The 26,103-nt window shown below is 36.7% G+C and overlaps 1 protein-coding gene across 5 annotated transcripts in view; it reads left to right on the top strand.

The window, feature by feature from the left end:
* The window catches only part of NEDD4 (NEDD4 E3 ubiquitin protein ligase), a 139,071-nt gene that overhangs the window by 21,942 nt on the left and 91,026 nt on the right, over positions 1–26,103 (top strand). For 4 of the 5 annotated variants that reach the window (XM_004001640.6, XM_019832379.3, XM_045059278.1 and 1 more), the window contains 2 exons: positions 4,750–4,828; positions 4,931–4,969. In XM_004001640.6, the coding sequence (XP_004001689.1) occupies positions 4,750–4,828; positions 4,931–4,969 (118 nt within the window). The remainder of the gene's footprint in view (positions 1–4,749; positions 4,829–4,930; positions 4,970–26,103) is intronic. The other variant, XM_045059280.1, reaches the window with a different exon arrangement.

Raw genomic sequence — 26,103 nt, forward strand, 5'->3', positions numbered from 1 at the left:
TAAAATGTAGGATTCATTTAACATCCAAAAATTAATCAAGGGGTGTCTGGGTGGCTCAGTCGGTTAATTGTCCAACTTTGGCTCAGGTCATGATCTCATGGTTCATGAGTTTGAGCTCCATGTTGGGCTCTGTGCTGACAGAGCCTGGAGCCTGCTTCAAATTCTATGTCTCCCTCTTTCTCTGCCCCTCCCCTCCTCACACTCTGTCTGTCTGTCTCTCTCTCTCAAAAATAAATTAACATTAAAAAAATCAAGGTAGTTCATTATATTAACAGACAAAAAGAAAAATACATGATCATTTCAATGAAAGGAAAAAATCATTAGCACCTCTTCGTGGTAGAAACTCTTAATAATCTAGGGACAGATGGGAGTGTTCTAAACCTGCTTAAGGTTATTGTGGAAAAAAACAAAACAAAAAAACAAACAATAGCTAACTTCATACTCAGTGGTGACAGTCTGAATGCTTTCTACTTAAATTCAGGAATAAGGCAAGGTTTTGTCCTTTTACAGTCAGTTCAACACTGTACTGGATGTCCTAGCTGTGTAATATGGCAAAGAGAAGAAATAAAAGTAATGTAGACTAAAAAGGAAGAAAATTGTCTGTTTGCAGACAACATGATCATGTACATAGAAAGCCATAAAGAATCTAAAAAAAAAAAAAAGCTGCCAGACCTAATAAGGTACAAGGCCACAAGATACAAACTCATTGAACCAAAATTGATTATATATTTATACCCTATCAATGAACAATTGGAAAATAAATTTTAAAAATATCAATTTACAATAGCATAAAAAATAAAAACTTAGAAATAATTTTAACAAAAGATCTGTACAAACTTTACACCGAAAAGTATAAAACATTGGGATGCCTGGGTGGCTCAGTCAGTTAAGCGTATGACTCAGCTCAGATCATGATCTCACAGTTCACAAGTTCAAGCCCCCGTCAGGCTCTGTGCTGACAGCTCAGAGCCTGGAGTGTGTTTGGATACTGTCTCCCTCTCTCTCTCTGCCCCTCCCCCGCTTGCTCCTGTGCTCTCTCTGTCTCTTTCAAAAATAAATAAACCTTAAAAAAATTTTTTTTTAAAAACCAGTAAAACATTGTTGAGAGAAATCAAAGATCTAAATCAATGGATAAATGTGCTGTGTTCATGGATTGGAAGATTCGCTAGTGTTAGAGTTTTAGCTCTCTTCAAATAGAGTAGATTTGGCATAATCCCAGTCAAAATCCCAGCACGATCTTTTCTTTTTCTTTCTTTTTTTAAACATAGCCAGATTTTTTCTTTAAGTTTATTTATTTATTTTGAGAGAGATGGAGAAAGGGAGAGATGGAGTTGGGGAGGGGTAGAGAGAGGGGGAGAGAGAGAATCCCACGCAGGCTCTGCACTAACAGTGTGGAGCCTGATGTGAGGCTTGAACTCATGACCCCGTGAGATCATGACCTGAGCTGAAATCAAGAGTCAGATGCTTAACCAACTAAGCCACCCAGGTTCCCCCACAGAAAGATCTTTTAAAGAAATTGGTAAATTGATTTTATTATTTTTCTGGAAAGTCAAAGGACATAGAGTAAACCAAAACAATTTCATAAAAGAGCAAAATTGGAGAAGTTATGCTACCTAATTTCAAGCCTGACTAGCTACAGTAATCAGAACAGAGTGGCATTGGCATAAGAATAAATTGTTCAACGGAATAGAAGAAAGAATATAGAAATGCACACACACATATGCGCGTTCACACACACACACACACACACACACACACACACGGCTGATTGCTTTTCGACAAAAAGTATTAAGGTAATTCAAAAGGAGGTTAGGGGGCGCCTGGGTGGAGCAGTCGGTTAAGCGTCCGACTTCAGCCAGGTCACAATCTCGCGGTCTGTGAGTTCGAGCCCCGCGTCAGGCTCTGGGCTAATGGCTCGGAGCCTGAAGCCTGTTTCCGATTCTGTGTCTCCCTCTCTCTCTGCCCCTCCCCCGTTCATGCTCTGTCTCTCTCTGTCCCAAAAATAAATAAAAAACGTTGAAAAAAAATTAAAAAAAAAAACGAAAACAAAAAACAAAAGGAGGTTAGTTTTTTCAGTACATGGTACTGGAACAGTGGGTTATCTGTATGGCACAAAATGAACCTTGTTCTTTATCACACATCATATAGAAAATAAGAGCTAAAATTATAAAACTTCTGCGAGGACACACACGAGAAACTCTGTGCTCTACTGGGGTACACAAAGATTTCTTGAACGGGACTCAAAAAGTATGAAACACGAAGGAAAGTGTTGAAATGGACTTGATCAGAATTAAAATCTCTTGTTGTTTGAAAGACACAATTAAGAAAAGGAAAAGGCAAACCACAGATGGGGAGGAAATATTTTCAAAACCTGTATCTGATAGAACCCTTTAATTCACAATATATATAAAGATCTTTTACAATTTAAAAATAATATGATAGAACAGCCAATTGAAAATTGGGCAGAGCTCTTAGACTTTTTAGTTATGAGTAGGAGTAATAAGAAATTGTTCTTATGATGTTAGGAATAATAGTTCTGGTGTATTGGCATAACTTATTTGAGTGACTTTAATCTTGATACTAATATCAGCGTAAATATATTTTTGCTACCAGATGGCAGCTCTTTTCATGTGTTCAAGTTCCCTCTGCATTGTGGTAATCTACTACTCAGTGTTAGTCTTTATTTTTCCATGTTGGAAATATATATATCACATAAGTATCTGTAAATCATGACAGAAACTGCAAATCATTTCCTAAGACTTTTGTTTTCGGTTATTACGCAGTAATAAGAAGTTGCTAATTTATTTTGTTCATGATGATTTTATCTTACTCCATTACCCTCAGAGAATACTATTTTTTAAAAAGATATCTGTAAATCTTCTATCTAGCTGTGTATAAGATTATTTTCTGTTTAAGTCCCACCCTTCCACCCATACCCCATTCTCTCCAAAAAACTCCTAATTGGTTTATTCCCTTCATGTCGCTATGTGACTGTGAATAAATAACGTGGAAAAAGGCAAAAAAAAGGGGGGGTGGGGTGGGGGGGAGGGAAGATCAACTCTGAAACAGCCAGGTGGCACGGTCTAGCTGGGTAGTGAGATTGAGGATATATACTTATATTTACATTTACGTTTAACATTTATATTTGAGAATACACAGTTAGTTGTTAAAACCATGGATGAGATTGTGAAGGGAAAAGGTAGAGAGAATAAAGGACCAAGGGCAATACTTAAGGGAATTTCAGTATTTAACTGGCAGGTAGTAGGAGCGGAGCCTAAGAAAGCAACCGAGAGAGAACAATTAGGATAGTATAAGGACAACCAGAAGGGAGTTGTGTCATGAAAGCAAATGAGATTAGTTTCAAAGAGAAACTAATCAGTAGTATTAAATAAAGAGAGGACCAGCAAAATCATTGCCTGGAGAGTGTTGATTGTTTTAGCAAAATTGGTGATTTTAGCATTTTCAGAGGGATGGGTTAGAAAGAAAGAGGTGGCAACCAGATTCTAAGACTTTGAAGAGCAGTGGGGGTTGAGGAAATGAAGAAAGGGAGGTGGTGGGCTAGAGTAGCTAAGAACATGGCCTCTGAAGCCAGGTGCTTGAGTGTCAGTTCTCACTCTTGCACTTAGTAGCTGTATGATCTGCTATGATTTGAACTCTCTGTACAAAATAAAAACAATAATCATACCTACCTCACAGGCAGTTATAAGGATTCTAAGAGTTAATATATGTAAACTGCTTAGAATGGTACCTGGCATAGAGTAATTGCTATATAAATATTAGTCATTATTATTATTACAGATTATTTTCCTAGAAAGTTTGAGGTGGGAGGAAAGACAATCTAGATCACTTTGCTGGAGGAATGAGGAAGAGTTAAGGGGGGGGAGGTGATTTAAAAACATAATTATGTGACTAGAAAAACATAGGTGAAAAGAAAAGCTGAAGATACAAAAGGGAAAAATGAAAATAGATGATAGAAGTTTCCAGAGCAGGTGGTTAGAACATGTACAAAGAGGAATTGGCCTCAAATAGGGGCACAACACCTGAATCACTGAGGTTAGGGGTAAGGATGAGTTCTGATAAATACCGGGGTCTTGGGAGTGGTCTGATGGCTTTGATTTTTGTCAAAGTAAGAGGTAAGGTTGTATGAGGAAATCGGAGGGGGAGTTGGTGGTGGAGAATCATGAGTACTTGGAATCCCCAAAGCAAATGGGAGGAATTTGACCAGGGACAGGTAAAGTGTACAGTCTTTTGTTTTGCAAACTTACGTATCACAAGATTTTTCTTTTCCATGTCACTTTGTAGAAGGGGTTACATGACACGTAATTATTTTGAACTGAAAGCACTTTGTCTTATTTTGTAAAAACAGTTTACACCCTTGAGATAACTTGGAACAACCTGAGGTCTTGCAAAGCTAGTCTTAAGAATCAAATTAACCATCTTAACCCCAAAGAAGAAAGAACGTAATAAAAATTGAACAAAATTTGAAAAATCGAAATAGGTTGGAAATCACTAAATTGGATTAAAAGGTTTCTTTCCAATTCTTTGTCTATTTCACTAACACAGTACTTTAGCTTTTCAACAAGATGCAGAAATTACTATAATTACCTACTCCTGCCAAGGAACCCTCCCTTTAACAGTAGGAAATAATTGTAGAAATTGCTAACAAGGAAAAATCTGTGATTTTTATAGGTTGAGCAATCTGAGTTTGGGAATAAGCAACAATTATATATATGTTTTTTATTTTAACAGTGATCCATATGTGAGAGTGACATTATATGACCCAATGAATGGAATTTTTACAAGTGTGCAAACGAAAACCATTAAAAAGGTTAGACGTAGCAATATTCAAAAACATTTTAATATACTTTGCTTTATTTTTATATGACAAAAATATTTAAAAAATAGTTATACTCTGTTTATTGTCTTTTAGACTTTGAATCCAAAATGGAATGAAGAAATACTATTCAGAGTAAGTATGAATTTTATTTCAGTAAAACAGCAAAAAATTGTTTTCAATAGATTAGAATGATATTATTATTTATCATATTCTGAAATGTATCTTATAATAATTTGTCTAGATTTTTAAAAATTTAAAAAGTGTTAAAGCTCGGTATCCCCATGATGACATGGTCCTAGAACCATTTATCTTATAAAAAAACATGTATGTAAGGTAACAAAGAGGTAAAAGATGATTATAAACCTGGAATTATCTTATTCTACTTTTTTAAAAGTTTGTTTGTTTATTTTGAGAGCATGAGAGAGAGCACGCATGAGTGGGAGAGGGGCAGAGAGAGAGGAAGAAAATCCCAAGCAGGCTCCGTGCTGTCAGCATGGAGCCCAACATGGGGTTCAATCTTACAGACCATGAATGAGATCATGACCTGAGCTGAAATCAAGAGTTGGACATTTAACTGATAGAGCAACCCAGGTGTCCCTATCTTATTCCACTTTAATTCTGGGTTAAAGTCTATATGGTAGTCTTATTCAAATGTAAAAGATTTTGGTGTTTTCCCCTAAAGATCATTCAACATTTGTGTCTCCACAGTCACTTATTAAATAGACTGATCTGGACTAGAGATGGTGAGGGCCTATCAATAAATAGATGCATTTCTTTTCATATACCCTTCATTCACATTCCTGTCGTCCCCCTCACCCTTCCTCCCTATACCACAAGAGCAAACTCCAAATCAGCAGTTATTTCAGACTCCTCAGGAGGGTCCTCAAATTGACAATGCTTCTTTGTACCTATTTGTCAGATTGCTGATTCCAGAATCAATACCCTCCGAGTAATGGTAGAGATGCATATCAGTAATCTCCCCTTCTCTGCTGGATCATTCCCATTTGTACATTCCATCCTTAAAATGTCCTGTCTTGCCTCATATTCCCCTTTAGTTGTGGACTTAAATTTCTTTGTTCACTTAAATAACCAATGTTCTTTTAAGAGTTGCATTTTAAGAGCTGTCCCCATCATGTCTACTTCTCTAATGCATTCTTTAACCTACTCTAACCTAACTCACACCTGCATCGTTGGAATAAAACTGCTCTTACTAAGGTCACCACTGACCCCCATGTTGCCACATTCATCTAGTCTCATCCTACTTAATGCTATCAACAATGGTCGACTGTAGCTGACCATTCCTCAAACACTAGCCTGTCTGCAGGCTGTTATGGTGCCACACCAGACTTTGGTCAGGAAAACAGAAGTCACTCTTCTGTATTCCACATTTGAAGATTTTTTATTTGTTTAGCCTTGTTTTAATAAAGTGAATTGGAAGGAAAGAAATTGCTGAAGCAAATGTCTGAGAAGCTGTTACTGAAAATCCAGCCAACAGCACCAACTAGAGTGCTTCTGGTTTTTCTTGTTTAGAGAAGGAGATCTCCCTTACCCTATTTAGTATGGCATGAAAATAGCATTTTAAATCAGTTTGGAAATTTTAGATTCTTGAGGAAATTGTATTGAGTCAGCTGGATAGTCATATGGGGAAAAATGAAGCTAAATTTCTGGCTTACCTTTACCAGAATAAATTCCAGATTTGGTAGCCTCTGGTTTTGATTGCTTGTCTGGCACAAATATTGCTTAGGAGAGAATTTTAACATTCTCAAGTGGTTGAGTGTTTTATTTATTTACACTTTTACTATTATTTTACTTATTTTTTTTGTGTGTTTTTCTTAGAAATGTATGTGTTTTCAATGTATTGAAGATTTTTGGACCTCTTACTCTTTTTTCCTTCTAATATGATTGGCCTGTACTTGTCATAATGTTTGGCCCTAATAGGGGCGAATGTTTATTTGTCTTGTTTCCAATTTTAATGAGAGTTTATCTAGATTTTCTCCATTAAAAATAGCTTTTTATTATTTATCACATTAGAGATATATTCATCTCATTATTTTTTTCAAGAATTAAAAAAAAATTGACACATCTAATTTTAGCCATGATGCGGTAATAGGGCATTGATGCTATAAACAACTGTAAAGCTATTAAGGATCTTAGCAGAATCCAGAGTGTCACAACATAATATTAAAAATGCACCTGGGGAGAGGCCAAGATGGGGAACAGCATGGAAGTTTTTTTGCGTCTGTCATCCCTGAAATGCAGCCAGATCAACACTAAACCATCTTGCACACCTAGGAAACTGATTTGAGGATTAACACAACAATATTCACAACCTGAACCACAGATCTTGGCAGGTATGTGGCACAGAGAGGTAAACTGGGGTAGAGGGGAGCTGCAGAGGTCAGGGAGCTATTTTTGTTTGCAAAGAGAGGACAGAGACAGGAAGAGAGTACAGGAAAGCATCCCCCCACCAAAGCAGTGGGAAAGAAAAGAAAGAATATGCAAGGGACTGAATAAAAAAGGGAGAAAGGAGAAGGAGAGGGTTTAAATTTCATTGAAACTCTATAAACGGAGCACAGAGTCTGAAACTCCACATAGCTCAATACCTAGTGGTGCTCTGGTGGGAAGGGCAAATCCCCAGGAGCAGAGAGTGAGGTCCGAGGGGTCCTTGGGTCACAAGGGGAGAGGTGGTTCCCCTGCTGGGAGGACATTTGGTAAAGTCTGTGTGGCCACCCCACAGGCAAAGGTCCCAGTGGACCCTGGAGAACAGCCACATTCACTGGTGTTGGAACAAGGATGTTAAGAGTGAAGCCTGGCCCTAGATGTGTGTTGTGATTTACCATAATCCCTGAAACACTGCTGCTACACGATCACGTGAACTTTTTCTGGGGCAGGCTAGCACCCAGCCACAGTCTCTGGGCATCGGCAGCAGCACAGTCTCGCGAACATTCCTGGGAGTAGGGGGGCACCCGGCCATTGCTCAGGGAGACCCTACCCCAGAGGGTCAGAACGGGTCAAGGCTGCAGTCCCTCAGAAGTGAGGGGTTGGGAAACACAGTCACATCTGGGATAAAACTCCAGAGGGAGGTGCCACCTGGCAGCCTGACTGTTTGGTCATGGACATTGTAAAAGCGGGGAGTGGACAGAAGCCAGAGACAGAGGAGGTGTGCTCAATTGCCAGTTGGGAGAGCACAGAGCTCTGACACTAGAGACTGGGTAGCTTAGTGACAGCATTTTCCCATCCCCTGCATGCACATACACCCCTACATGCAACACAACAATCCACGCCTGTGAGCTAAGCAGCGCCATCTAGTGGAGAATGGAACCGCTACACTAAGCCCTGCCCAACTGGGCCAACCTCATGCTTCAGGAACACCACAAGTCTCTCTGCTTGCTTAGTTTATGGACTATAAATTGCCTCATAGTTTGTCTTCTAGGAGAAATCGATGTAATTTCAATTGTATTTCAGTCTGTTCGCTGGTCCATCTATTCAATTTTTTTTTCTTTTTATTTTCTTATTCTTGAATACATAAAGAGTAAAAAATTTATTTTTATTTTCCATTTTTATTAAAAATATTTTTAAATTTTTTCCTGTATTTTTAACTTTTTTGTAAATTTTTCAAATTCTATTTTACTTCCATCATTTCATTTTATTCTATTTCATTGTATTCATTTTTTCAAATTTTCAAACGTTTTCCTTTTTTTCTTTTTTCCTATTTTCCTTTTTTTTTCTTTTCTTATCTTTTCCTTTCTTCTCTAATCTCTCAAGCTCCTTTCAATAACCAGACCAAAACACACCTAGAATCTAGCATCCTTTATTTGATTTTTTTGTGTTGTTTTTAATTTTGTAATTTTAATTTTTTTGCCTTATTAATTCCCTTTCTTCCTTCAAAATGACAAAATGAAGGAATTCACCCCAAAATAAAGAACAGTAATAAATGACAGCCAGGGGTTCATTGAACACAGATGCAAGCAAGATATCTGAACCAGAATTTAGAATCATGATAATAAGAATACTAGCTGGAGTTGAAAATAGATTAGAATCCCTTTCTGCAAAGATAAAAGAAGTAAAAGCTAGTCAGGATGAAATAAAAAATGATATAACTGAGCTGCAATCTCGAATGAATGCCCCGGTGGCAAGGATGGATGAAACAGAGCAGCCAATCAGTGATATAGAGGACAAACTTATGGAGAACAATGAAGCAGAAAAGAAAGAGGGAAACTAAAGCAAAAGAGCATGATTTAAGAATTAGAGGACTCAGTGACTCATTAAAAAGGAACAGCATAAGAATCATAGGGGTCCCAGAAGAGGAAGAGAGGAAGGGGTAGAAGGGTTATGTGAGCAAATCATAGCGGAAAACTATCCTAACCTGGGGAAAGGCACAGACATCAAAATCTAGGAAGCATAGAGGACTCCTACTAGATTGAACAAAAGCTGACCGTCAACAAGGCATATCATAGTTAAATTCACAAAATACTCACACAAGGAAAGAATCATGAAAGCAGCAAGGGAAAAGAGTCCTTAACCTACAAGGGAAGACAGATCAGGTTCACAGCAGACTTACCCACAGAAACTTGGCAGGCCAGAAGGGAGTGGCAGGATATAGTCAATGTGCTGAATTGGAAAAACATGCAGCCAAGAATTCTTTATCTAGCAAGGCTGTCATTCAAAATAGAAGGAGAGATAAAAAGTTTCCCAGACAAACAAAAATTAAAGGAGTTTGTGACCACTAAACCAGCCTTGCAAGAAATTTTAAGGGGGACTCTCTGAGGGGAGAAAAGTCAAAAACAAACAAGCAAACAAACAACAACAAAAACAAAACCAAAAGGACCAAAAGCAACAAAGACTAGAAAGGACCAGAGGGCACCACCAGAAATTCCAACTCTACAGGCAACATAATGGCAATGAATTCCTATTTTTCAGTACTCATTCTAAACGTCAATGGACTCAATGCTCCAATCAAAAGACATAGGGTAACAGAATGGATAAGAAAACAAGATCCATCTATATGCTGTTTAAAAGAGACCCACTTTAGACCTAAAGATACCTTCAGATTGAAATTAAGGAGATGGAGAGCCATCTGTTATGTTAATGGTCACGAAAAGAAAGCCGGAGTAGCCACACTTATCTCAGACAATCTAGACTTTAAAATAAAGACTGTAATAAGAGAAGAAGAGGGCATTATATCATAATTAAGGGGTCTATCCACCAAGAAGATCTAACAATTGTAAACATTTATGCTCCAAATGTAGAAGCACCCAAATATATAAATCAATTAATCACAAACACATACTCATTGATAATAATACCATACTAGTAGGGGACTTCAACACCCCACTTACAGCAATGGAGAGATTATCTAAACAGAAAATCAACAAGGAAACAATGGCTTTGAATGACACAGTGGATCAGATGGACGTAACAGATATATTCAGAACATTTCATCTTAAAGCAGCGGAATATATATTCTTCTCCAGTGCATATGGAACGTTCTCCAGAATAGATCACATACTGGGACACAAATCAGTCCTCAACAAGTACAAAAAGATCAAGATCATACTGTGCATATTTTCAGATCATGATACTATGAAACTTGAAATCAACCACAGGAAAAAATGTGCAAAGATAATAAATACTTGGAGACTAAATACCATTGTACTGAAGAATGAATGGGCTAACCAAGAAGTTAAAGAGGAAATTAAAAAGTCCATGGAAGCCAATGAAAATGATAACACCACAGCCCCAAACTTCTGGGATGCATCAAAGGTGGTCATAAGAGGAAAGTATATAGCAATCCAAGCCTTCCTGAAGAAGGAAGAAAGATCTCAGATACACAGCCTAATCTTACACCTTAAAGAGCTAGAAAAACAACAGTCAATAAAACCCAAAAACAGAAGAAGACAGGAAATAATAAACATTAGAGCAGAAATCAATGTTGTTTAAACCAAAAAATAGTAGAACAGATCAATGAAACCAGCAGCTGGTTTTTTGAAAGAATTAACAAAATTGATAAACCTCTAGCCAGTTTGGTCAAAAAGAAAAAGGAAAAGACCCAAATAAATAAAATCAAGAATGAAAGAGGAGAAATCACAGCCAACACTGCAGAAATATAAACAGTAATAAGAGAATATTATGAGCAATTATATGCCAATAAAATGGGCAATTTGGAAGCAATAGACAAATTCCTAGAAACATATAAACTATAAAAACTGAAATGGAAGAAATAGAAAATTTGAGCAGATCCATAACCAGTAAAGAAATCGAATTAGTAATCAAAAATCTGCCAAGAAACAAGAGGCCAGGGCCCGATGGCTTTCCAGGGGAATTCTACCAAACATTTAAATAAGAGTTAACACCTATTCTCTTGAAGCTGTAACAAAAAAATAGAAATGGAAAGAAAACTTCCACACTCTTTCTATGAAGCCAGCTTTATCTTGATTCCAAAACCAGACAAAGACCCCACTAAAAGGAGAACTACAGACCAATTTCCCTGATGAACATGGATGCAAAATTCCTCAACAAGATAACTAGCAAACATGATCAACAATACATTAAAAACATTATTCACCATGACCAATTGGATTTATACGTGACATACAGGGCTGGTTCAATATCTGCAAAACAATCACTGTGGTATGTCACATCAATGTGATACATCACATGATCCTCTCAATAGATGAACAGAAAGCGTTTGGCAAAATACAGCATCCTTTCTTGATAAAAACCCTCAAGAAAGTAGGGATAGAAGGATCATACCTCGAGATCATAAAAGCCATATATGAAAGACCCACCACTAATATAATCCTCAATGGGGAAAAACTGAGAGCTTACCCCTAAAGTCAGGAACAAGACTGACACATGAAAACATGCTCAACATCACTCATCATCATGGAAATACAAATCAAAACCACAATGAGATACCACCTCACACCTCTCAGAATGGCTAACATGGACAACTCAGGCAACAACAGATGTTGGCAAGGACATGGAGAAAGAGGATCTCTTTTTCACTGCTGATGGGAATGCAAACTGATGCAGCCACTCTGGAAAACAGTATGGAGGTTCCTCAAAAAGTTAAAAATAGAACTGCCCTACAATACAGCAATTGCACTACTAGGTATTTATCCAAGGGATACAGGTGTGCTGTTTTGAAGGGGCACATGCACCCCAATGTTTATAGCAGCACTATTGACAATAGCCAAAGTATGGAAAGAGCCCAAATATCCATCGATGGATGAATGGATAAAGAAGATGTAACACACACACACACACACACACACACACACAATGGAGTGTTACTCAGCAATAAAAAAGAATGAAATCTTGCCATTTGCAATTACATGGATGGAACTAGAGAGTATTATGCTAAGTGAAATTAGTCAGACAAATATATGTCTCACTCATAAGAGGAATTTAAGATACAAAACAGATGAACAGGGGAAGGGAAGCAAAAATAATATAAAAACAGGGAGGGGGACAAAACATAAGAGACTCTTAAATATAGAGAAAAGGGTTGCTGGAGGGGTTGTGGGAGGAGGGGATGGGCTAAATGGATAAGGAGCATTAAAGAATCCACTCTGGAAATCATTCTTGCGCTACATGCTAACTAACTTGGATGTAAATTAAAAAGTAAATATAGTATTAAAAAATATGAAGGTACCATTAAAAAAATGAGCCTATTTTGCACTACCAAATGGATATTTAAGTTTGAACACAAACAACATAATTCAAATCAATAAACATTGAATAAATGCTGAAAAAAAGCATCTAAAATTATTTTACGTACAACGAACCTCAACAATATGACCAGTTCTCAAAAGGAGAGACAATCAACAAGTGCCAATACCAAGAGGATGCAGATATTGGAATTACCAGTAAAACAGCTGTATTATATTAAAGCAGCTATTATAATCGTTATAATTATGCTCCATTATATGAAGGTAAACACTCTTGAAATGAATGGGAAAATAGATATTCTCACGTATTAAAAACTAAAAATGAATGAAATAGAAATATTAGAACTTAAGAATATAAAATCTGAAATTTAAAAAATCGTTGAATGAGTTCAGTAGCAGAATGAAGATAACAGTGAAAAGAATTAGTGAACTTGAAGATAAGCAGTAGAAATGATCTAATCTGAAGAACAGAAAATAAAGATTAAAAAATTTAATAGAGTCTTAGGGACCTATAAACAATATTAAAAGAGCCTAATATTTGGGTCATTGAAGTCTTCGAAGAAGAAGAAAAAGGCATTGGTAGAAAAAAATATTTGAAGAAGTAACTACCAAAATTTCCAAATTTAGTGAAAGAAATGCATTGATAGTCTAAAGAAGTTCAGCAAAACCCAAAGAGAGTTTTTGCAAAGAAAACCACGCTCTGACACATCATAATCAAGTTGCTGGAACCAAAGATAATGAAGAAAATTTGAAAACAGGGAAAATGGTACATTATGTATAGAGGTATAATGACTTAAAAAGCTAAATATTTTTCTTCAAAAACTATGATGAAACGGCATAATTAAGGTAGCAAGGAAGAAACAACAGTCAACTCAGAATTCTATATCTAACAAAAATATCCCTCAGGAATGATAGTGTAATAAAGGTATTCTAAGCTGAGGAAAAATAAGAGAATTTACTGCCAATAGACATACTCTAAAGAAAATGCTAAAGGAAATTACTTAGGTTGAAGGTAAATTATATCAGATGTAAATTTTACTTCAGAAATGAAGAAGCAATAGAATAAGTATAGGTTATCATACCATCTTTCCCTCTTGAGTTCTTTAAAATATTTATGACTATTGAAAGGAAAAATTAAAACACTAGTGGGATTTATAATTTAGGTAGATATAATACATATTACAACCAAAATATAAATGAGTGAAGATAAAGTAACCTTTTTGTTATAGGGTTTCCACATATTATGTCAAGAGGCTTAATACTAACTTTAAGTGGGCCATGAAAAGTTAAGTATGTATATTGTAATCCCTAGTGCAACCACTGGAAAGTAATAGATATAGCCCAAAAAACAATAACAAATAAAAAACAGTAAATTCATCAAGATGCCACAGAACCTACAGACATTAAATGGATAGTAAGGGATACTATGAATTCTGTGCCCATAAATTCAGCAACTTAGATTCATGGACCAATTCCTTTAAAGATACATAGTACCAAAAGTTTAAGAAGAAATCAATTATCTGAAAAATTCTGCAACTCTTAAAGAAATTGCTTTTGAAGTTAAAAACCTTCCAAGAAAGAAAACTTAAGGCCCAAGTGTTTTCACTGCTGAATTCTATCACATATTTAAGGAATGAATAATTCTAATTCTACACAATGTCTTATCAAAAATAGAGGAGAGAATATGTCCCAATTCATTTATGAGGTCAGAATTACCCTGATCCCAAAACCAAATGAATATTTTATAAGAAAATAAAACTGCTAACCATTAACCTTCATGACTATAGCCATTTTGTGGTAAGCTTACTAAATTGGGCCCCTTCCATTTTGAAAGGGCTAGTAATTTGTTGTCCAATTACTTCTGTGTGTGGGTTTGCCTTTCCAGTCTGCAGAACCTCAGCCAGCACAAGTGTCTGGGGCTTACAGAATGCATGTTTTATGGGGATAGAAATCTACATAACATTTCATCCTTCCAGGGGACTCAATTTCTAGAGAGAGATGTAGGAATGAACTCATGACCATGGGATCCATTGGTTACATCACCTGCGACGTCGTCCATAAGCAAGCAACCTTATAGCACACTAGAATGTCCTACTGATGGCACAGGCAATAGTCTGCAAAGATGGGGTGCCAGTTTATTCACTAAAGCAGAGACTTCAACATGAGGCTCTGTCTGCAATAGAAAGTATACATGGGTCCAGGAACAAAGGGGTAGAAGCAGGAGTGGCCCCACTTCTCATCATTTCCAAAGACCCACTAAAGGATTATGTGCTCTATAGAGTTCTAGAGAACTCTGGACTTTACTAAGTTAGAGGTCCAAGTTCCCAAAAGAAAGCACACTCAATCCAAGGGACATAGTGAGTCCCATCAAACCACAGTTTACTGTTGTAGCCAGGGCACTCTGGACTTCTTGTGCTCAGAAACCAGCGGGTGACTGGGGCTATTAACTTGGTTGAGTTTGCATCTACAGTCATTCTCCAAAGTTTGTCTGGATTCTGCAGGGACCAGACTGGAGAATTAAATGAACCTATTATAGGAACCACCCATGTATCATTTAGGTCCTTAGTAGTGATACTAATCTTTGATATTCACAGCAGGTTGCAAGATTTTTGTTTTATAAAAACAGCTTTTATTAAGATATAATTCGCATAACATACAATTCACCCCCTCAAAGTATACCATTCAGTGGTTTTTAGTATATTCAAAAAGTTGTGCAGCCATCAACAAAATCAATTTTTAGAACATTTTCATTAGCCCAAAAAGAAATCCCATGCCCACTAGCTGTCACTCCCATTTTTTTCCAACACCTGCCCTTCTTCCCAGGCAACCACCAACCTACTTTCTGTCTCTTAGATTTGCCTCGTTGAGCCATTTCATGTAAATGGTTTCATACAATACGTGGTTTCCAAGTTTTAACCATGTTATAGTGTGCATCAGTACTTCATTTTTGAAATTGCCAAATAATATTCCACTGTATGGATAACCACACTTTATTTATCCATGCATCAGTTGATGGACATCTAGGTTGTTTCTACTTTTTAACTGTTAAGAATAACGTGTGGACATATATTTTCATTTGAAAGTATATACCCAGGAGTAGGATTGCTGGATCACATGAGGAATTGCCAAACTGTTTTCCACGTGGCTGTACCTCTTTACATGCCCACCAACAGTGTATGAGTTTTGAGTATGAATTTTGATTTCTCCGCATCCTTGATAACACTTGTTATTATCTCTTTTTTTTTTTTTAGAGAAAAAGAGTGCATGTCTGTATGTTCATGGGGGAAGGACACAGGGAGAGAGAGAGAGAGGAGAAAGAGAGAGAGAGAGAGAGAGAGAGAGAGAATCTCAAGCAGGCTCTATGCCCAGCATAGAGCCTGATGCAGGGCTCTATCTCATGACTGTGAAATCTTGAACCGAAATCAAAAGTCAGACTCTTACCCGACTGATCCACTCAGGTGCCCAACAACACTTGTTATTATCTTTTTATGTTAGCCCCCCTAGTGGGTGTAAAATGGTATCTCATGGTTTTCATTTGCATTTCTGTGATGACCAATGATGTTTGAGCATCTTTTCATGAGCTTTTTGGCCATTATATATCTTCTTTGGAGAAATGTTTGTTTATATTCTTTGCCCATTTTATAATTGGATTATTTGTCTTTTTGTTATTGAGTTGTCAGGTTCTTTGTATTTTCAGATACAAGTCCCTTGTCAAATACACGATTTGCAAAATTTTTCTCCTGTGGGTTGTGTGTTTTGATTTTATTGATGGTATTATTTAAAGCACAAAAGCTTTTTATTTTGAGGATGTTCAGTTTATTTTTTCTTTTGCTGTTTGTGTTTTTGTTGTCGTATCTATTCAATGTTGTTTTAGATTTATTACTTTGACCAGAGGGAGGACAGTTTCAGAGGCTTCCACTTGGCCTTCTCACTTTGATAGCTCTTATCCCACAAGCCCATGGATTCACTGTGGTGGTAGTGGTGGTGAGGGGATCCAAGTTCCAGTATGTCAGTCCCAATTTTACATTTGAAAACAAGGAAAATGACTATTGGGTGGATCATAGAACCAGTGGACTCAGTTTAAGCTGAATTTTAGTCAGGGCCTTTCCCCAGCACACCACTGAAGAAGTCTTTAGGTATTGAGCCACTGCCTTATGCCAGTGACTTTATGTGTCCCACATTCTTCTCAGGATGGGGAGCTCCTTGCCATTAGGTAAGTGTGAGCTGGTCCTAAAACCCTACCACCCATACCATCTGTGTTGGTTTAGGTCCTCTAAGAAACAGACACTCAGATGAAAGTAGATACGCAAGAGGTTTTGGGGGGAAGCACATGTGAAGCTTAAAGAGGGAGGACACACATATGGGAAGAGCCTTCTGATCATGATGCAGCCCTAACACTTGTGCAAGGAGGGGGAAAAGGATTGGTAAGAAGAGCCCCACATTTCAGCACAGTTCTGAGAAAGTCTCATCCAAGCTGCCAGAGAGTTTCCCAGGAAAGATTGTTAGAGAAATCCTGTGTTAGGCATGAATGGCCAGGCTCTAAATCCCTGCTGTGCCCAGTCTTTGGGAGTAGGCAGGGAGAAAACAATGGGTAGATTCAAAGGTGCATGGTCACTTGGGAGCTGTCAATCAGCAATGCAGGTTCTCTTGAAAGAGATCCAAGTAGCTCATCTCTAGCCATTAGAGTTATGATGTTTAAGGATTCATATTGTCATCCTCAGAGCAGCCACTAAAAAATTAAAATGGAAACTTATAGGTAAAACTCCAATAAAGGAAAAAAATGAAATACCAAGAAATACTTGATTAATAATTTTTTAAAAAGAGAAAAGGGAAGAAAAGAGGAATGAAGGAAAAATAGAAATAGAAAGACGATGGTCGTAAAGCCAACCATATCAATAAGTGCCAAAAAAAAAAAAAAAGCAAGGTTCAACCATAGACTCTTAATAGGAATCACTTTTTGAGTATAAAGACACATTAAAAGTAAAAGTACAGAAAAAGACACACCATTCAAACACCAAGCCAAAAAAAAAAAAAATCCTCATATGGCTGTATTAATATTAGGTAAGTAGACTTCAGGATGAAAAGTATTCCTAGAGATAAACAGGGACATTGGACATTTCATAATCATAAAAGGGCTTATTCATCAAGAAAAGATGTCTGATAAAGGAGCTTCAAAATTATAAAGCAAAAATTGAAAGACATAGGGAAATAAATTCAGAATAGTTGAAGATTTCATCACTCTTCTCTCAATAGTGATAAACTAGACAAAAGTGTTAGTAAATACATAAACAATTTGAACAACCTATCAGTCAACCAATTTAGCATGTATGGAAGACTACATCTAATACCCGAAGAATATATATTCTTTTTATATGCCTATGGAACATTCACGAAGGTAGACTATATATTGGGCCATAAAACAAGTCTGAATACATTTAACAGACTTAAGATTCAACATGTCTCTGAAAATAGAATTCAGTGATACAAATATACCTGAGGAATCCGCAAATAATTTGGAAATTAAGCAAGATAATTTTAAATAAGCCATGGATCAACAAGGAAATCATAAGGAAAATTACAAAACATTTTAACTTGATTATTAAATCAAAACATTATCAAAATATGAGATGAGCACATTCAGTGCTTAGAGACAAATTTACACCTTTAAGTGCTTATATACAAAAGAAGAAAGACTTAAAACCAGTGATCTAAGTTTCTATCTTAGAAAACAAAATATAGGGAAGGAAATAAGAATGGGAATCAATGAACTAGAAAATGGATAAAAAGTCAAGAAAATAAATGAAACCAAACATGCTTCTTTGAAAAGATTAATAAAATTGATATACTACAGCTAGCTTAAATAAGAGAAGTTCAAATGACAATTATCAAGAATGAAAGGAGTATCCTACAGATAGTAATAGTAATAATAATAATAATAATAATAATGTAATATGAACAACTTTATGGCAATAATTTTAACTTAGCGCAAATGGAAAACTTCTTTAAAAGCCAAAAATCCAAAAATCAGAGCCAGCATTAGAAAGAATGCTTGAAAGTAGGTACTACTTTTGAATTAGAGATGTTAACACAAAAATAAAAAAGAAGACTCTTTGTAAATGATAAAGCAGGCTTAGGACCTTCCTGTCTTTTACTCATTGTTTCTTTTACTAGAATTTCACTATTACCAAATGTCCCAGCCAGCATTACTTTACTCTGGGACCATAGGCTGCACATTTATTTCCAACAGAACTTTGCAAATACATTGTAAGAACAACCAGAAAAATCTGTATAGATGAATGCTGATTCATCACAGCTAGAATAGAACTGACAACACATGGTGATTTAGTATTTTCTGTCGAAAGGACATTATTATGTGTGGTCCATTGTTTTTCTCTTTGTCATTTATATCATTATACATAGCACAAAATATTTTCAATTGAATGTATTCACATAAAATATTTATTGAGATAATATAAATACAGTCAAAACTTGGTTATTTGGCATTTAACCAATGGAAATGTTGGTCAGACGTTGAAGGGAACCTTTACATCTTTGAGAAAATATGAGGTTCAAAGAAAGTTTTTGTGGAGAATTGTTATTAGTAGATCAACAAACAGGAAAGACTCCAAATTGAAATTAGTGCTTAATAGCAAATTATAGTGAAACCTGCACTTACAGTTGCTCAGATGAGACTAGGGAGGCAGGTTACAGGAGGGAAAAACATCAGGCAAGTAAGGTAACAATGTACACATTGTATGAGCATAGTGGATGAGCGTCTGAAAAGACAGCTCACTCCATTCATCATATTCCCATGGTGCTTCGTTTGTATCCTTAGTAGTCATACTCATCATATTATACAGTTGACCCTTGAACAGCATGAGTTTGAACTGTGGGTCCACTTATGTGTGGATTTTTTTTTAAATGTGGCACAGTACTATAAATGTATTTCCCTTCCTTGCAATTTTCTTAATAACATTTTCTTTCCTACAGCTTGCTTTATTATAAGAATACAGTGTATAATACATACAAGGTACACAAAAAACAATAAGCACATTTATTATCTTGATTTATGTTTGTGTCACCCATAAGCCTTCTGGTCAACAATAAGCTCTTAGTAATTGAGTTTTGAGGGAGTCAAAAGTTATATGCAGATTTTCAAATGCACCCCTAACTCCCATGTTGTTCAAGGGCCAACTGTATTTACGTAATATGTATATGTTCATGCATGGGTTCTGTAGGAAAATATAGATCTCAAAATGTGGGAACACAGGTTCTTTCTGTTGTGCATACTCCGCCACCCCTGGGTGAACTCTGTGTTTGTTTGAGTCTGAGGAGCCCTTTTATGAGCATGTTACTTGTTTGTCAAAGTTGCCTTTCAAAGTAGTAAAATTTTCCTTTTATCTATCTGCCTAGTAGAGACTCTGGTTCTGGAAATTCTGACAAATGAAGCAATTACAAATATTTTCTGTATCATTATTTATATTTATATATAATATGTATTATATATATTTTAAAGTTTATATAATTTGAGAGACAGTGTGTGAGCGAATGCGCTAGGGCCAGGGAGAGAGGGAGAATCTGAAGCAGGCTCCACATTGTCAGTGCAAAGCCTGATGCGGGACTCAAACCCATGAACCCTGAGCTGAAGTCAGATGCTTAACCAACTGAGCCACCCAGGCGCCCCTGTATTATATATATAGATTGAGAGAAATAACAATCAGCTGTAATTTAATCACCATAAAACCACCACTATGCGATCTTCCTGTATTGTTTCCTATGTATTTTTATGCATATATTTATACTCCTCACCTCTACATACACACAAAAAATTGGTGTGATAGTTTTCTATATTTGTTTCCAGGCACTTTGCTGATGCTTGCTAATGAGATGACCACAGTCCCTACCCTCAACAAAGCTCACTGTCTACTGTGGACTCCTATGAACATCCTTCTCAAAATAATTGCCAGTGTACTGAGCATTATGAAAGGGAAAACACCAGAAGCTAGGGAGTGAATACCAGGGAGATATTAGGGAATTTAGGGAATAATGTCAGGGAGATATTAGGGAAGTCTCCTTCTCTCTGCAGAAGTGTACCATTTAGGATGCTTTGGGGGGTCAAGTAACATACTTGAAGTAACAACTAATGTTGGCTTAAACAATATGCACGTTTATTATCTCTAACAATAAGGATCATACATAGAGGAATGGGGGTGACTGCAGCTTCTGGACAGTCATGTGTGACCCAGCCTCTCTGAGATTCTCTTAGCTTTCTGTCCAAGCTACAAGATGCTTGCAGCAGCTCCAAACATCATAGCCTCACATGATCATGTCTGTAGATAGAAAATGGAGAGAGTTTTCCAACATGTGTCTCTTAAAAAAGTGAAGTACCCTTTTCAAAAAAGCTCCCTCCGGAACTTTGATTCTCATCTCATGGGCTACAATTGTCTCATATATGTATTTCTAACCCAGTCTTTGGTAAGGAGAATGGAATTGCCACGAGGCTTAGAAGAATAGGATGCAGGCCCTGGGGATGGGGAGTGACCATCTATCCCTGACACACATTGTCATCCACTATTTGAATAAAATCAGAATCCTGTTAGCTAGGAAGAAATAGAGGACACCCTAAAGTACTAAGTAAATTATGGTACAGCCACACAATAAAACCCTCATCAGATATTTAAAAAGAAACATGTATATGTATTAATAAGGCATTGTTTCAAAATATGCTAAATGAAGGAGCTAAGGCACAGAACACTGTGTGCACGATACACCTATCTGTGTTAAAACAGAAACAAAAAATTGCTTTCTCATATGCTGGTATTTGCATAAAATACTTCTGGAAAGACCTAAGAAAGTGCTGTGTTTTCTCTGAGAGTAGGACAAGGATAAGAGAGTGATTTATTGTTCACTATGTATCTTTTTTAGTGTTTAGATGCCCTCCCATAGCTATGTATCTATAGTTTATTTTTATAGTTGTTGATGAAAATTGCTATATAGAGAAAGTAGAGAGACATAAAACACATAAATAAAAATGCCAAGATACTTTCTATTTATATAATGCTGTATGCTTATAAAAAATATCTAATTCATTTAACAGTGTTCTTTTAAAACATTTTTTTAGTTTATTTATTTGTTTTGAGAGAGAGAGAGAGAGCCAGAGTCAGTGGGGGAGGGGCAGAGAGGGAATCCCAAGCAGGCTCCACACTGCCACCACAGAGCCTGATGTGGGGCTCAAACTCACAAACCTTGAGATCATGATCTGAGCTGAAATCAAGAGACGGATGCTTAACCGACTGAGCCAGCCAGGCACCCCTACAGAGTTTTATTTTAAGATGTACTAATATCATATGTCCACACAAAAACTTGCACATGAATGTTCATAGCATCATTAATCATTATAGTCAAGAAGTCGAAACAGCTCAAATGTCCATCAACAGATGAATGGATACACAAAATGGGGTATATGCATGCAATGGGATATTTTGCAGCTGTAAAAAGAAATGAGGTACTGATAACATGCTATGAAACAGGTGAACCTCAAAAAAGCAGCAAGAAACCAATTAAAAAAAGATCACATATTATATGATTCCATTTATATAAACTGTCTAGAATAGGCAAATTTATAGAGACAGAAAATTGGAGGTTGCCTGAGACTGGGGTAGTGGAGGGAAAGTTAGGGGTGACTGCTAAAGGGCATGAGGTTTACTTTTTGAGGTGATGAAAATGTTCTAAAATTGTGACAGTAGTTGTACACTATGAAAATACTAAAAACCATTAAATTGTACATTTTCAATGGGTCAATTGTATGGTATGTGAAATATATCTTAATAAAGCTACGTTTTAAAAATGTATGTGCATTGTTTTTTTTCCTGCATCTACTTGTAGAATTTCCAGGAACATTACTTCAGATTCTTTATGAACCCTGTAGAGTAAATTGACACTTATCAATACCTTTGTTGTTCTTTGAAAAAATTTGGCTACTCTTCTGCCAAATTTTTCTCTCTGCTGTTTTATGTATTTATAGACCTACGTGCTTATTTTTGATTTTCAAAAAACCTATCATCAGCATTTTAATTTTTGTCTCTCCTGCTTTTACCCTTCCCAAAATATGACCCTATAAACTATTTTTTGTGACCATAGCTTTACTCCTTTTTTTAATAAATTAAAAACACGATCTCATCAAAGAAGTCACACGTAGCTTTAAAATGAGATCGTATAAAGGGGCTATAATGGAAAGTGGTAGACTCTAGAGCCCCAACTTCCTTCACCCTATCCCTGCTTCCCAGGAGGAACCACTTTTTAACTGTTGTTTGTTATTCTGGCCATTATTCCCATATTGCTGAATTGCCTGCACATCCATGTCCCAATCTGACTTCAAGCTATGACAGATGAGTAAACAGCCAACTTAGGTTTGGCTGATAGTTTGGCCCCTCATGGGATTCTAGGTTGAAAATGATTTTTCCTTAGAAACTTGAGGGCATGGCTTCGTGATAACATCGTTGAGCAGCGTGTTGCTGTTGAAAAGTCTGATTCTAGTTCCTTTGGTGGTGGTTCTTTTTCTGTGAAACATTTGACAATTATCTTTATCCAGTGTTTTAAAACTTCACAGTGATATGCCTTGTATGTACAGCTTTAAAAATCCATTATTGTGCCGGGCCTTTGGTAAGCATTTCAATTGAAAGACTCCTGTTTCCCTTCAGCTCTGAAAATGTTTATGTAAATAATTTCTTTAATAGTTTTCTTCCCTCTGTATTATTATTTTGGGTATTCCAACTGGTTGGTTGTAGAGTCACCTGGACTAATTCTTTCTCAACCAGAATTCCTCATGTGAACCAAAGAACACAGGAAATGGTTTGAGTGTTTTCTCATACCTTTCAAGGATGGTCTTATCCAGTACCTTGCTAGTTATATAGGAGAGAAATTAATAGATAACATACAGTGAATGTCTTAGGAAGTAGGTCTGCAAACTTTTTTTTAAGAGACATATAGTAAATAAATATTTTAGGTTTATGGGCCTACAGGCAAAAATTGAGAGTATTATGAAGCTACTTATATATCCATTTAAAATATAACCATTTTAAATATTTTAAAAATTCTTATCTCATAGGCTATTTAAAAAACAAAAAGAAGCAGGTGGCTGGCTGGACTTGACCCACACATAGTTTTCTCAGTTTCTACTTTAGGGCATTAGAATGTAATTATTTCATTGAAAGAGGATTCAAATAATCCACTTTTTTATTTTCTCTCCTACTTTCCTTAGCTTTTTGTTCTACATTTTGAGAGATTTTTTCAAATGTACCTTAGGTTGCTTATATTTGAATTCAACAGTCATTTTTAGAGCATATTGTTTATTTATTTTGGCGGGGGGGGGGGGTAGAGCAGGAGAGGGACAGGGATAAGGGAGGGGAGAGAGAATCCTAAGCAGGCTCTGCACTGTCATTGGGGCTGGATCCCACAACTTGAGAGATCATGACCTGAGCCAAAATCAAGAATTGGACACCCAACCGACTGAACCACCCAGGTGCCCCTCAACAGTTATTTTTACTTCCAACACCTCTTTGTTCTCTAGTTGTTCCCTTTTTCTAGTATCCTATTTTTGCTTTATGGATGCAAAACTTTCCCAAACATTTCTACTTACATTTTTTTAAGTGTTTTCTTTTTGTTTCCTAAATCGTTTCTTTTTCCTTCAGGGACAGTTTTTCTGTGTACACATCTGTGATCTCTGATAACCTAATCATACTTAACAGTGATAGAATAGAAAAAATCACCTACTGCTTCTGTACATAAAAGGCATAAACACTCAACAATTACGTTACATTTGTAGTTCCCATGTAAGTTTTGTATATTAAAACTGGTGGTTGCATTTTTGCAAAACCTATAACTGAAATCAGGCATGAAGAGAAACTGTGTGATAAGTGTGTGTGTCTGTGTGTATACCATCCGGAGGGTAAAGTACTATTCAAACATGGTCTCACTGGGGCAATTGCCCTCTTGCTTCAACCTTCTGCACTGTTTTGAGTTTTCAGCTTCTTCTGCTCTGTTTACTGCTATATCTATATCTATCAGCAGGGGGACGGTTGTAGAAGTGGCTGGAGAGGCTCATTGGGCTCAGATCATGAGGGATCATTCCATGCTCAGTCATTTGGATTTCATTCTTTAGGCTATTGGGAACACCTTTTGAGTAGGGCAGTAAAAATAGCTTAAACAGTCTTTTAGGTAGGTCATTCCAGTTATATAGGAAAGAGAAATTAAAAAGATAAGATAGTGAGATTAGAGAATTCTGTTAGGTAGCAATTAATTAAATGCCAAACCAGGACAGCAGAGGTCTGATTGGATCAGACCTGATACCTATTTTTTTAGCAATATTCCTCAAACATCTACATTATCCACCTTTACTTTGATAGACACTGAGACTTTTGATTTTTCTTCCTCAAAATGTTTGTCATGGCCTTTCTCCCTTCCTACTCTCACTGGGACTGTCTCAGGCAAAGCTCTCATATACACTTCATGCTTGAGTCATAGGAGCAACAGTTCCCACAGGGTTTCTCTTCAGCCCAATTTATTTTGTGTATCACTGACAAAATAATATTTATGTATGACCTACATCATGTCATTTTTCTTTTAAAAGCTTCATTTTCTTTCCTACCAATTAAGTCCTAACTCCTTTTTTTGTATTTCGGTGCCCTCAGCCTGGCTCTAGCCTAAATAATCAAAATTTTTTGCCACTTTCTTTTAAGTTTATTTATTTTTTTAAGAGAGAGAGAGAGAGAACATGAACAGGGGAGGGGCAGAGAGAGAGGGAGAGAGAGAGAATCTCAAGCAGGCTCCGCACTGTCAACGCAGAGCCCAACATAGGGCTCAACCACATGAACCATGAGATCATGATCTGAGCTGAAACCAAGAGTTGTACGCTTAACAGGTGCCTGTCATGGCAGGCACCACTGCCATTTTATAATACAAAAATGTTCTTATCAGTTTGATTTCCTTAGAGCATGCTCATTCTGCCTCCATGTCTTTCTTAATGTGATCTCCTTGCTGTGAATGTTCTCTATATTTTCTTATACAAATTCTTCCCAACATTGAAATTTCAGCTCAAGTTTCATCTTCTCCCCAAATTCCTCTACATCTTCTTAGAAAAGATTATTGTCTTACACTACTTTCCTATTCCCATGGTGTCTCACCCTTGATTGGGGTTCCCATCCCCGTAGTTGCTCCATGGTCACAGTGTGATTACAAGAGAGTCAGCTGTCCTAACCAAGACAGGAAGAGAAATGCAAAGGGCAAAAGGGACATCTCTCCTAGCTGAGTCAGCCCTATTTAAAGAACTCTCCCAGAAGCCCCATCAAATGACTGCCAGTAGGTTGGCGTCTTTGTCCCTGGGTGTTTATAGAGAAAACAATACATAAAGTACAATGGAGCATTTGATATTTTGATCTAGGTGATGATGACACAGTATCTGTAGATCAAAAGTCATCAGGCTGTGGCCAACAGACACAGGAAAAGATGCTCAACATCACTAATCATCAGGAAAACACCAATCAAAACCACAATGTGATATCATCTCACACCTATCAGAATGACTAAAATCAACAA

This window comes from Felis catus, chromosome B3 (assembly GCF_018350175.1).
Source record: "Felis catus isolate Fca126 chromosome B3, F.catus_Fca126_mat1.0, whole genome shotgun sequence".
Classification (NCBI taxonomy): domain Eukaryota; kingdom Metazoa; phylum Chordata; class Mammalia; order Carnivora; family Felidae; genus Felis; species Felis catus.